At 42.0% G+C, this 14,528-nt stretch overlaps 2 protein-coding genes across 2 annotated transcripts in view; both read right to left on the bottom strand.

Moving 5' to 3' along the window:
- Window positions 1–10,118, bottom strand: part of spegb (striated muscle enriched protein kinase b) — a gene marked incomplete at both ends in the record, with an annotated part of 74,656 nt that extends 64,538 nt beyond the window's left edge. Inside the window, one exon of the mRNA XM_080753467.1 lies at window positions 9,689–10,118. Within this exon, the coding sequence (XP_080609593.1) occupies window positions 9,689–10,118 (430 nt within the window). The remainder of the gene's footprint in view (window positions 1–9,688) is intronic.
- A 2,943-nt stretch (window positions 10,119–13,061) lies between these two features.
- LOC308308099 (mid1-interacting protein 1-B-like) lies at window positions 13,062–13,574 on the bottom strand (the record flags this gene model as incomplete). The annotated part of the gene is made up of 1 exon (XM_080753468.1): window positions 13,062–13,574. The coding sequence occupies one exon, from the start codon at window positions 13,572–13,574 to the stop codon at window positions 13,062–13,064; it is 513 nt and encodes a 170-aa protein (XP_080609594.1).
- Window positions 13,575–14,528: the final 954 nt, after the last annotated feature.

Below are 14,528 nucleotides of genomic sequence, written 5' to 3' on the forward strand. Positions count from 1 at the left end.
GGAGTTTTGAAAAGGTGTAATCTTAGGGCAGTGTCAGGATACAAACAATGGTTTGGTTTCTGTTATTCTCTAGTCTACCCCATAAAGATTGTGCATGATATGATGTCTAACTCCAGGGTTTTTACAGTCCAAAGCTACAGTTTCACAGTATTTCTCATATTTGAACACACACACACACACACACACACACACACACACACACACACACACACACACACACACACACACACACACACACACACACACACACAGTGTGGAATTTGTCCAATTTGTCCAACTTATCACATTGCATAAAACTTTGTCACACATGGCGTATCGAGTGCCATGGAAATAAATAGTTCTCAGTCAAGGGATCCTGCAATCCCTGCACTATAACCTTGATGAGATTCAGCAAGCATGCATCGGTGCCATGTGCAAAACAGCCATCAACGGCCCTGACGTGTGAGCTTTATTTAACCGCGAGGCGTAATTTGCTGCTCTCTGAACGACAAGCCTTGGCTTCTACAATCTTTGTAGAGGCATTAAAATGCCTGAAGCAGTTATAGGCTTCATACACAGATTTCTATCTCTATAGTGCATATTGACATATTGAGGTTAGGAGATTTAAAGCTGCACTATGTAACTTTCCCCTTCTACCCCGGATTTGAACCCAAGTCCTGACATTTTTACCATAGAACTAATAGAGCCTGCCTGCTTGCTCGGGTCAACATGTGTCAGATCCTGTGTCTGACCATGGCACGATCGCAATCTCAATACAGGAGCAGTGTGAAGAATACAACTCCACAAATAGTAATATTATATTGACATACCTTACCATACAGATTGGATAACATTACGTTTTATTCATTAAAGGGGAAGACCACCCATTTTCAATATTGAACTATGTCATTAATATACCTTAGAGGAGTTGTGTGTAAATTAAAAAAAAAAAAAAAAGTTCCCCCTCTTCTGTGTTGCCTAGAACTGGAGGATTGATTTGGGGGCTTGTATTGCACATCACAACGTGATGACATCACACCGTTGTACTTTACAATACAAACCCCAAAATCAATCCTCCAGTTCTAGGCAACACAGAAGAGGGGGAACTTTTTTTTTTTTTTTTTTCTTCACACAACTCCTCTAAGGTATATTAATGACATAGTTCAATATTGCAAATGGGTGGTCTTCCCCTTTAAAAAAAGTTACACAGTTACACTTTAAAATCCAGTGTGCTGAATTCTTGCAGAATGGATAATCTGTGACTGATATTGAACAAGTGTAACTACAGCATACGTACTTATTCAGCAAACACTGAGTAGAGAACTGTTCTTCATCACTAACAAAATGAAGCCATACGTTGTATAATATATGGTTTATGTTTACAGTAACAAACCAGACACTATTAGTTGTAAGGGAATGCATCAAAAGGGCCACATCCTAATAACAAATCACGGTATCAAGCCAGTGACTCTCTCAAACCTTTATAAGGGAACACTGGTCACATGTGAAAGACCATGTTGAGCTTAGTGACAACAATTGTCTTCAAATGTACCCCAGGTGTATCTTTACAAAATTAATATGAGCCAAATAGATTTTGTCGACATTTAAAAGAAGGTGAAAGTAATGAGAGGTAGATTTCCAAACCTCTACAATTTCACCACTGGCACCTGTTTCTGATTTACTTTCCATAAAGGAACATCAGTTTATTACTTGGCTTGCTCAATGAACATGGCGACACAGGGGGTTTCCACAGAGTTATTTTGGTTCAACCTGATCTCCGAGACCCGTGGTCACAGAGGAGGACAACATGGCGCTTGGGAAACTATCTGTGCCATGTTGGAATGAAGACTGGTTCAGCGGCAACATCTAAGGTTCTGAGTGTTGGATCACTCTGAGAAGCATAGGTACTCCGCTACGATTGAAATGGGTGATATAGCTTGACATCATTTCAAAACAAGAGCACAGTTCCCAGCTGGTGGGTCGAGAGACCCAAGAGTAAGTGGGTCAGGGATTGTTCTGATGTGGTTGGGGTCAAAGAGGAATTTTAGTGTATACATTCCCTGACATCGTGTTCAAAGCAAACTTCCTATCATATCCCAATGTGAAGCTGGCTGAGAGCCTACATAATATGTTTGCTGTTGGGCAGAAACTTTGTATCTCCAAGTTACATTTCTTTTATGTTACATTTTTTTTTCATGAATTAATGCTTCGTCATGTTTATACTTCGTCATACAACAGTGTCAAGCAAGTAGCCAATCTAGGTCATGACGTGCATTGTGAGCTTGTAATTGTCTCCACCAGCCGAAGGCTGAGGGAGAGTATGTTTTCCCCTCCGTCCGTCCGTCCGTCCGTCCGTGCGTCCGTCCGTCCGTCCGTCCGTCCGTCCGTGCGTGCGTGCGTCCGTGCGTCCTCGCAGTTTGTGAGCAGCTAATCTCAGTCACCGTTGGCCCGATCGCTGCCAAACTGAGCACACACACACCCTGGATGCCAATCTAGAACCTCTGCCCCACATTTTTCAAATCAGCCTCATGGTGGCGCTATAACAGGCCGATTTGTGTGGCCTGGTTGTTACCAGCTAATCTCCGGCGCCGTTGGCCCGATCGCTGCCAAACTGAGCACACACACTCCCTGGATGCTAATTCAGAACCTCTGCCCCACATTTTTTAAATCAGCCTCATGGTGGCGCTATAACAGGCTGATTTGTGTGGCCTGGTGGAGACCTGTGCTCGGAAGAGCACTGCTTCTAGTTATCAGTTATTTAGTCAAAGTTTCATAAATTACCTCTAATGACATGCCCAAAATAAGGACGCTGTGCTGAAGGTCTGTCTGTGTGATTTATAAATATTGTACTTGTGCTGTACTACATTTTTTTGTTTTGACTGTTCTTCATTTTTGTCTAATAAAATATTCAATCAATCAATCAATCAAAATGAAAAGTATTCACAAGAGCTTCTGACTAATAATAACTACATTGAATCCATTTGAACGTTTTTCCTGAAAGGTAACGATTTTGGACATACAAGGTTTCCACCCGACAGTGACCATATAAAAGCTATGACAACAAGACATTTGACGACACATTTAGTTTGGTGATCTTACTCTACGTCTAATTTTATAGGAGTTTAGCAGTGGAACTTTTGGGCACTGTCCATGTAGTGTGTGCTGGTTGGTACTTATTTTTAACCAATAGCCTACGGCTTGTACTGATGTCTCTTGTTGCATGATAAGTAAAGCCCTTCTTTCTTCGTTCATTTCATTCAACCTGCACAACAGTCTGAACTGTTTCAATACGATACCATAAAGAATCCAAACAGAGACATAATTCATTAGAACCGCAGAAGAAACAGACAGATTCTATGGCAACTAGATGTGAGAGAGGATTCTAGTTTATCATCCCAGCAAGAATGCAACGTCACAGGACTATATTTTTAGCCCTGCAAGCATGTCGCACTGAGTGCCGCGCTGCGAGCTTGTAGATCTGTGGGGCGGCATAGCTCAGGGGTAGAGAAACCATTATTAGAGCATGAAGGGTTCCCGAAGGGTTCCCAGTTCGAATCTGGGCTCCCCCTGAGTTAATGTCGAAGAGTCTTTGAGCAAGACTCTGAACCCATAGTTGCTCCCGGTGAGTAGGTTGGTGCCTTGCATGGTTTCCTCTGCCACCGGTGTATGAAAGTGTGTATAAATGCACCATTTATCTGCTATTTTTAAAAAATCGTGAAAATTCTTCTTTGAACATTTCAAATCTTCTAAGGTTTTTAGAAAAACCTATGTTTCTATGTCAGTGGTGCTCAAACCTTTTCATGTGAAGGACCCCCAAAATGATATGTATTTGGCCACAGACCCTCATTTCAAAATATTTAGTTCCAGGGACCCCCCCAGAAGCAAAATTTGAGTTACAAATGTTCGCTTAAAATATCAAAGAGTTGACAACAACAAGAGTTTTCACAACTTTTCAAAAATTGCAGATCTACAAGCTCGCAGTGTGGCACCAATAGTTAAAGCATAAAATAATTAAGGCCCCTCCACCTTGGGCCCTAGTAACTGAGTCCCACTCCCCCCCCCCCCCCCTCCCCCCCTCCTCCCCCCTTAAGGATGGTTGTGTTGGTTTGACAGTATTTACTCCCAAACCAGAACTAGCTGTGCACCTTCATTCACCCCAAAGGATGAACCCTATACTTTTGATCCCATTGCCTTTCCTTTCAAACACGTTCTACTGCAAACAAGATATCTCAAACCATACAGGGCAGATTGCCGTGAAACTTGCAGAATGCATTCACGTACTCCGCAAGGATGGACGATACGATACAGATTTTGGTGACCCCAAGGCCTTTCCTCTACTGCCACACTTAGTCTTCTCTTGGCCTGAAAACGTCTTCAGCATCTTCAGGCCAAGGACCCCTAAGTTGAGAGAGAGATGAAGCAGGGACCCCCACAACCTTTTCATAGATTCCATATAGTTTCCGGGACCCCCCTGTTGAAGACCCATGTTCTAGACTATTGTTGTTGCTTTAAGTCTTCAAGTTGTCAGATTACAAGCATTCTCTCCTGGTCGACTGAAACTAAAACCAACTTCTAGTGACTTTTATTTTCTCTGCCAGGGCCGGAAATTATGTTATTGACCCTGTACATCTGTCTGTGTGTGTGTGTCTGTTTGTTTGTGTGGCACCGCTTGGCCCAATCAGCATGAAACTTTGCACTCACTCTCCCAGCAGGCCAAGTAAAGGAAGAAACTCTACCCTCTATGTTACATGGCCTCATGGTGGCATATAACTCTTGAACCATAGGTCATACCGTCAAAAGATATTGTTCCCAGAATTTCTTGGCTCATGCCGCAACTCCCTATATAGGCCCTGCCCATTTCCACCTGACAACATTTTTCTGTCAATTTGCGTTTTCTTCAAAACAGACTTTTCGTTACTACTCCTACAGATTCTGTCCCAAATTCACACAAATCTGTACACCTCATCTCTGTAGTCATGTGATCAAGTCATGGAAGCATTTATACTTTAAACATAAACTTTTTCCGGGATTTTGCATCCCAAAACTCGGTACACATTATCTCCGGAGTAATGTGATAAAGATACATCAGTCAGATTTGTGATATTCCATTCTGACTGCCTATGTTTGACTCCCAAACGTTGTGGGCCCTGGGTAGCCAACCTGGCCTGGAGGAGCTCTGCGCTTATTCTAGTTATGATATCCAGTCACTCTGTCCAAAGGGAGACACAATGTTTTACCAAGTGTAGTCTATATAACACCTGTAGGAACACTGGAGAAAACATGTTTCCAACAATGATGCTACCAACGCACACTCGCACAGTGGTGGAAAAAGTACTCAAATGTCCTACTTAAGTAAAAGTATAAATTACTGCAATGTAGAAATACTCTGTTACAAGTAAAAGTCCAGAATTCAAAATGTAGGCTGCTTGAGTAAAAGTTAAAAAGTATTGACATCAAAATGTACTCAAAGTACCAAAAGTTCAAAAGTACAAAATGTTTGAAAATAGCAGATCTACATGCTCACAACGCGTCGCATGTATCGGCTATTTTCAAATAGCCAAGGTATAGAATAGGGCTAAAGTGGTTTATGTATGTTTTATAATATTATTATGCATATCTGCATCTGCGTAACTAGTAACTAAAGTCTTCAAATAATTGCAGTGGAGTAAAAGTACAATATTTGGAGCCGAGATGTAGTGGAGTAGAAGTAAATGTATTGGTAACTGGAAATACTCAAGTAAAGTACAAATAAATCAAAAGTGTACTTACAGTACTTAATGTACTTACTTTACACCACTGCCAACGCACACCCTATCTCCTACACCTCCCTTCAGTCAATTATATTTAGCTGTTGTTATTTATAATCCGGAACACAATTGATTGATTAATCATCAAAATAAACATGCTCTGAGTGTTAAAGTGGTCACATTTTCAAGTGGGCCTGATTCACAGAAGGTTGAGAACCACGCTGCTGTATGAATCTACCTATTGGCTATAGAAAACAGGCACCAACATTGTTTATTGTTCATTTCCCAGAACAGTAACTAGTAGGACACACTACTTTTAACCACTTTATGTATGCAGGTCGTTGTATGTGTGTGTGTGTGTGTGTGTGTGTGTGTGTGTGTGTCTGTGTGTGTGTGTGTGTGTGTGTGTGGGGGGGGGGGGGGGGGGGGGGGGGGTCACTGTATAGTCACTGTATAGTCACTGTTGACTATTCTATTAGAGGCCACAGTTTTAAGAGGACCCACAGAATGTGGATTCAGTGAAAGTAAAAATGGCTTTATAGCATTTCATAGTGACAGCCCACTGGTGTAGACTAGAGTAGGCTATTAGAGCTAGTGTGCTATCTATGTAAACTGTGGGCATTATTATAACTGCTGTTACTGACAATGCATAGCATATTGAATATTTTAAAATAACAGAGAAAACGACTTTCATGTTTTTACCATAATTAATAACCTTTTGCACGATTAATGAGTATAGGGCTAACAAGGATGAACAATTGTTTGGGTTGTGCTGCACCTTTCGAGAAAGCTCTGCGACCTCATTTCAAGAGGGATCGACATTTATTTTCATGCCCAGAGTCATTGAAGAGATAAGCGCTAAGGTATCAAATATGACTCTTTCCCCATTTTGCTCCTCCCGATAATATAGATCTACACATAAACTCATAGGTTCAGTCTAAAATTAGCGGTGATGTCTTCCTGTGTAACAGGAGAAACTTGTGGCCTATTAACATCACAAAAATCTAAGGCCCTGCACATTCCACATTATAAATAACTGGGATGAGGGGGGTCTGGAGAGTGAAACAGACACACAGAGAGAGAGAGGGGGAAGAGAGAGAGAGAGGGCTCGTGGCTGCATTGAGTGATTGGACAGCTGTAATAGTCTGTTGTGAATCTGGGAACTGCAACGGCACACAGAAGCTACGAACTGACCCAAACTGGAGGTGAAAATGGAGAGCAGAATGAATGTCTTAATCTGATATGCCAACTTTGATTACTGTCATGAACGTGATACGTTTAAGAACAGAGAGGTAGTGGACTGGCATGGAGTTGCACTGTTTCACAAATGGCCATCAATTTGACGTTAAATCACAATTTAGGCTACCATTTACAGATGCTCTATAATGCAAGATCACAAATTGCAGACAGAGTAAGCATGAACTCTAGTCGTCGACAAACACAAAGGTAAATACTAGTCACGTTCAGTAACTTGAGTGCAGATAGAACAATGTAGGCTACTGGCTCAAAGGAACTAAGGCACCAGGTAAACAAAGAACCTAGCATCTGTCTAAACAACACCTAGGCCTACAACAGCTAGCTAAATAGCACTCCTAACATGTGTTGTCAAGAAAAACAAGTCTAAGTAACAAAAACAGTACAGGCCATGCTATTTTTTGCATGTCTAACAACACAAATGGAACTCAGTATTGATGACCTACAGTAATTGAATGTCTGCATGGAGACAACTCAACATTATGTCATTCAGTATCATGGAGTTCATTTCGCTAAAGTTTGTTGTTTATCCCCAAGCAGGCACCCCCCAAAGAAACGACATGTACCGTAGTGTAGGCTACATGCTTGTAAAGGAGTTCTCTGTTTATATACAGTATATATATATATATATATATATATATATATATAAAAGTATCATAGTGAATAACTACCTAAGCTAATGCGAGAGCGTGTCGCTGTTACTACATGTCATCTTTTCGACACCCTACTCTAACCCTCACCCTAACCCTAACCTCCGTGGAGTGAGTCGATAACCCTCCGGTCAAAATGATGGTCGTTCAAAAGAGCGCGATTTCCCCAGCTAATGCTACCTATTGGTATTGGGGTAACTGCAGTCCTGTTGGTCTAACCTGCAGGACCTGTTCAAAGATCACTTCAGTCTAATCACAACTTTTGGTTGTATGGTCGTCAATTATAAATTGATTTAGTAGCACAAAACTCTTAACAAGTCATCAATGAGAAGAAACAAACAAACATTCACTTAAAGCTCCACCCAACCTATCTTCATTATAGCCAATTGGTCCTCCTCACTAATACTCATTTATAAGATGTTATGATCTCAGTTTACTCTGTCCGTTAGGGCTGTGGACAGTTGTGGAAGCCTAACAGTGACTATACTGGTCATGTTTTTGTATTTATTTTTGATTAATACAAGAATAGAATATTGGATTTACTATTTTAGTGTTGTAGCTTTCCAGGAAGAGAAAGGCTATTTCTGTTAGCTTGGAATCCCCATCGATGATGTCATTGGTAGAAGTTTCTGAACTGTCCATAGCCCACCAATGACATGCAGAGTGAGAAGGAAGTTGTGCCATATTACAATAAACATTAGTGAGAAACAAACAATGAAGAAGATATGGTTTAAAATGTGCTCCTTTAAAGCACTTAGAAGGGAGAGGAATATTTATATAATACAATGGGCTGCCATTTTCATTAATCTGAACTATAATTTGAATAATCTGAATGATAATTGATGGTTCCACAATACCGTATATAGACCTATTAAAAACTGCAATGGCGTCAATTAAGTAGTTTATGGATTTGTTTTCACAAAAGAAATGAAAGAAAACAAACGTGTTCTGGTATAAACATGGGTCCTCTATAGTGTTCTCAAACACCCAAATTGATATGCGCTTGATTGTGCTTTCTTGGGTTTAAATCCTATTAGTAGACCTTGTAACTGAACTGTACTGTCCTGTGCTGCGACACATTGTGAGTTTGAAGATCTGCTATCTTTGAAAAGCCGGAAATTCTATTAGGGCTTAAGTGTTGACACTGTTCCTCATTTTGCTAGGGCCCCCTCGGACCCCTGTGGGTCCCCGGACCCCCCCGGACCCCCCAACAACCAAGTAGGCCCCTGTCATAACTTAATACTTTGCCATAACTTTATAGCCTCTTTCTTGGCTTTCAAAAGCAATACAAAGCAATCCATTGTCTTTAGGCTATTTTGAGCATCTTCATTTTGTATAGAACCTCATGCTGTCTCTTGAAAAAGGGCCTTTGAATTTGAAACCAATAAACCCTTCATCCTTCACCAATAATGTGATGTTGCAACTAAGCCTCTACTTATTTTAATCCAGAATTACATAAATGAAAACAGTACTTCAATCATGATGTTTGTGATGTTATAGCATTTGACCCCACTTCTTCAAATTCAGAAATACTGTCATTGTCAGCAGAAATTGGTATTCCTTATTTCCAGATATTGTGTCTCCAAAATGATACTAAGTAAGTAGAGGAGCGCTTGTTCCAGCATTACAGAAACAGTGAACCCTCTGGCAATAATTGGCATTATGCTGATCATTAAACTAACAATACAGTACGTACCTGTAGGTATCTCAGGTAATGACTGGGATAACTGCTTATCTGGACTATAATGAATGGGATATGACCCATTTGCATGAATACATCATAGGCTATGTGCCTATGTGGAAAGACACTTAATAACCAAAAGTATTTTGACGAAAGCTTGCCTTAGTCAGTTACACAACTAACAGTTGTGAGGAGCTCTAAAATATTCCTGAAAATATCTGAGACAATCCAAGACACACAGCGAAGTCATCATTATTACTTTAACTCTTGACATTGTACAGTACAAATGGAACCACATGGATCCTTAGGCGTCAAATGGTATCAAACAAAGCCACAAGGGTCCATTTGAGTTAATTTGATTGAGAAAAAAACATTACCTTCACCGAGATCCAGGACAGCCAACACAGCGCTGCTCCGCGCCTCGCCCAGGTGGTTGTTGGCGATGCAGGTGTAGAGTCCAGCATCACTGGGCTTACAGTCCCTAATCCACAACCCTCCGTATTCCTGGTTGTCCATATTGAGAAGGTCCTCGTTGTGATACCAGTACAGGGATGGCTGAGGGTCCCCCGTCACGGTCACCTTGAGGCGGATGTCGCAGCCGGTCCCCACGGCGGCGTTCCTCATCTTGCGCACAAACACGGGCGGGGTCGGGCTCGGCTGAGAGGGGCCCCGCGAGTCCGGGACCACCTGGTCAGGGTTGGCCTTGGACCGCTTCGGGGGGATGATGGGACTCGGTGGCGCGGCCCCGGGAGCCATCCCATCACCTGCGCCTTTCTTGAGGGTCATTTGCACCTCAGCTTTCCTCATGGTTGCAGTGGTTTAAGTTCTTATGGCTTCCACCAAGGCGTGCCAAGGTAGTGACTGGACAGGTCAGTATTCTGTGTCCCAAGCAGGTGTTAGCATGCAGGTCTCTGGACTGATCTATTCATAAAGCGCGCAAAAGCATCCCATCTAGACTTGGCTATTATAGTTAACATGATTATAATTTGTCTTTTTTTCAATATGACATCTTTGGCATGTATTATTCCAGAAATGCTTTTTACAAGCTGCAGTTTTTATGGCACAATATTTTTTTTTTGACTGGGCTAGATTCAAATCAAACTGCTGTTCTGGCATCGGCCTCACCATGTGCAATAGGGGGAAATAAACCGTTTATTACCTAGTAATTAAGGAGATAGAGATGGCGCTCGCTCTCTTGCTCAGGGGTATTTTTAGGCCAAGAAGACCTGCAGGATCGTGTTGCATTAACAGCTCCCCTAACCTCTCTCTTGGACGCGGTGGCCTCCTCTTTGACCGTTTTCCAGGGTTCCCGCTGTGAAAGAACAAGTCCCGTGACTCTTGAGTGACTCTCCTCTTTACTCCCAGTGTCCTGGAAACGTCCTCTTTCAGGGTTTTCTGGTTGAACGTTGTGCATGGGGTCCCATTAGCACTGATCACACGCGGTAGCCCTCCTCCTCCACTGGCCCAGCTGAGCTAAGCTTTCCCAGTCATGATCTCCCCCTACCTTTCCAGTGAAGCCCTGAGGGGGAAATGACAGACACAGGCCCAGCAAGCTCGTAGAATGACAGCTGCATGTTGATCCATCAGCCCAGTCATCCCCAAAGCTCCCACCCCCTGTGTCATTTTTAGCCAACCCCATGGTCAGTTGAGCATGTGGGACGTAGCCTCACTGGGTGCGGGGGTCTGAGACAGAGATATGATTTGTAGGTCAAATGTAGAGGCTGAGTTTGGGGTCACTAAAGTACTTAGGTGGGTCAAACACTGATTTCAGCCTTGAAAATCCTCAGTGATAACTGAACTATGATAAAGTACAAATGGAACTAAATGAACCCATAAGGGTCCATTTGGTTCCTTTTGTAAACTCAGCCAGCCCCATGGCCTACCCTAAGTAACAAGAAATCTTGTGAAATAAAATTTTGTCAACCAATCATCAAGGACAGTGATATATGAAAGAAGAAGAGTTTAAAATAACACTGAAGATTTTACCTCCTTTTAAAGCTGATTTATATTTTGTGTATGGCAAAAACATTTCATCTGAAGAACCTTTGAAGTTCAGTTGGAAAATAATCTTTCATGTGCAACACAGTCGCTGAAGCATAAATTAAGCCTTTAGTCTTGATTCTTAAGGGTGGGCTATACTACTAATGCAGGCATTCACAGAACAAGTGGTGATAAAATGTGATTGAAATACTAACACAAATGGATAGCTATGGGCAAATGAACTGCAACAGGAAACAGCTATGACACCTTCTGGAAGCCGGGGACAATAGTTATACACAGGGGCGTCACAACGGGGGGAAAGGTGGGACTGAGTTACTAGGTGGAGGGGGCTTAATTATTTTATGCTTTAAAGTCGTGAACATGTGTGCAAATCTTTGAATATGTGTATTTTTTAAGCGAATATTTGTAACTCAAATTTTGCTCCTGGAACTAAATATTTTGAGATGGGCCAAATACATATAATTTGGGGGGTCTTTCTCATGAAAAGGTTTGAGCACCACTGACATAGAAACATTGTTTTTTCAAGGATTTGAAATATTCAAAGACTTCAACAATAGCAGATCTACAAGCTTGCAGTGCAGTACTCAAGCTTGTTCATCTGCTATTTTTCAATAGTTAAAGCTGCAAAATAATGCGTATAATGCGTTGATTGCGTTCCCAGTCTAAATGGGTTAAACCCCCTCCCCCTAAGAAGAACATTCATGGGGGCCCCGCAGTGAATCCTTGTACCCAGCATTTGGTGCGACACCCCTGCCTGTCACCCTGTACTGTCTTCAACTTAACACCTGGCCAAATGTTTGCAGGGCTGCTTCAGAGAGAGATTGTGTGTGGTGTTGTTTTTCTGAATTCATTCAAGACCCATTCATGATTAATTGAAAAGATAACTGCCTGAGAACAGTGAGTTATGAAAGGAAAATATTGACATGTTGACAAAATAGGACATAATACAACTTGAAACTATTTGTGGTATGAAATAAGAAATGCATAACAAAGATGAAGTTTGTTTAAAAACGTATTTAATATATTTACAACATTTCAGTAAAATAAATTAGAAACCATATACAGTACAAAAAATGTTTTTCTCATTCTAATAATGGAATTTGGCTTGAATATCTCAAGTAATACCTTGTAAAGAAAACACCAGAACATCTCACATCTCATGCAAACCTGCATTATTCTCCTTGATGAAATGTCAGTTGATTCCAGTTCATTGGCCATAAAGAAAATTTAGATCATAAGCCTTGAGAAAGCATCTGCCTCCCTCCATGCTAACATCATTATAAAAGATTGACATTGTTAGCATCACCTGCAGCCAGGTCTAAAGGTTAAACTTAAGGCAACCTACTTTAAAACTAAAATACATTTTGCGAGGTAATAAGTTATGCATCTTTAAATAAACATATAAATAAGTTATGCATCTTTAAATAAATGTATAAATAGGTGAATCGCACAGGCTTAAAGCATCAGTAAGGGCGAGTGCCAAAGTCCGTCCGGTCATCGGCCGCGGCCTCTAAAGCATTGTGTTTGACAGGCTGCTTAAATACATTAGAGCAGTGTTTCTCAACCACTGTGCCTGGGGACCTTTGGTGTGCCCCTGAGAAGGGTCAAGTATGAACCGGAAGTTTACAGAATGCATTGGAGTCTATGAGGGTGAAAGTGACATTTCGAGTTACATTAACCACGTGACCGGCGCTGTTTCTGACCCCGCATTGGCAGAAGTTCAGAACTCTCTATCCAAGGCTCTGATCACTACCACTTCGGCGTTGTCTTGCCATATTCTCCGATACCAAGCTCCTGTTTGTAGCGGTTGGTTAGACAGTTGGCCTGTTGCGTCAGCTTGGAGAGGACCCCCTGGAGGCCTGTCAGGTGATACTGGAACTGCTTCTCCAAGTCTTCGTCCTCCTCGTCCGACTCCTCGGACGTCAGCGAAGACACAGACGACGCAGACGACAAGGACGCTGATGAATTGTAACGAGTGATGATCCTTACACTGTCCTTGGGCCTCCCCTCGGCCGTTGTGCGCCCGACGCCCCATTCCATGTCTTGGCGGATGGACTTCAGCAGTTGGTAGTAGCTGTACATGTCCCCGTCGTCCATGTTGGATTTGGGAGCGCCCGTTTCGCTGTCCTCGTCCATGGGCACGTCCCGCAGCATGCTGGGCATCATGACTGTCTGGTCCATGTTATTGACGGCGCCCATGAAGCGGTCCATGGCACTGAAGAGGTTGTTCTTGTGGATGCGTCTCTCTGCCATTTGCATCATCGTGAGGCCGGTGACGTCTCTTTGTGCTGAAACCGATTATTTTAGAAGTGAATGAAAGAGATGCGACTTGCTTGTCAAATGTGCTCTTCACAGCGTGTTCCCCGCTCTAATTCTGCAGCAGAGATGCCTTGCGTGTCAATTTGTAAGCTATAAGGCAAACTGAGTTGGAAGTTCAGTAGTTATTTAGTTGTCCCTTCAGTGCAGTCCTTCTTGCCTTTCTGACTGTTTGTGTTCTGAGTGAGGTTCTTATAGAGCAGGTGGTTTCAACTGAAGGGCGGGCCCACCTGAGACGAAAACGGGTTTCAGCCATAGGTTTCTGCTCATTTCATAGAAACTTGCTCACTTAACGCATATACTCCCCCTGGAAGTATCTCTCTCCTTCCAGGTGTGGCCCCATGCATGCGCATTAGTGTTCTTTATACTGTATGTACTAAGGCCAAAGTACTCAACCCCAGTACTTGAGTCAAAGGATAACAGGTCAGGTGGGCACTAGGGACATCTGGACACCTGTAAAACACCATTTCACCATGACCATGACACCATGTAAAATTGGCTATTTTGTCCAAAATGTAAAACATATTTGAAAAATAGTCTAAAGTAAAGTATACATGATTAGAACATGCTTAAACATTCGACAATTAAGGGCTAATATTTCTACAATTGCTAAATTGTAGAATACAAGAAGTTGAAATTAAGTCTAATAACGGTGTACCGTGCATGTTCGCATCATAGTGTATACTTTACAACTTAAGACAATATTTCCAAATATTATATAGTGTGTGTGTGTGTGTGTGTGTGTGTGTGTGTGTGTGTGTGTGTGTGTGTGTGTGTGTGTGTGTGTGTGTGTGTGTGTGTGTGTGTGTGTTAGTCCCTCTCCATGGAAGTGAGAGTCAGTGGTGGAAAAACTATTCACATTTTTTACTAAAGTACTATCAATACTGCAATATAGAAATA

Source organism: Nannobrachium achirus (assembly GCF_963921795.1).
Source record: "Nannobrachium achirus genome assembly, chromosome: 22".
Taxonomy (NCBI): domain Eukaryota; kingdom Metazoa; phylum Chordata; class Actinopteri; order Myctophiformes; family Myctophidae; genus Nannobrachium; species Nannobrachium achirus.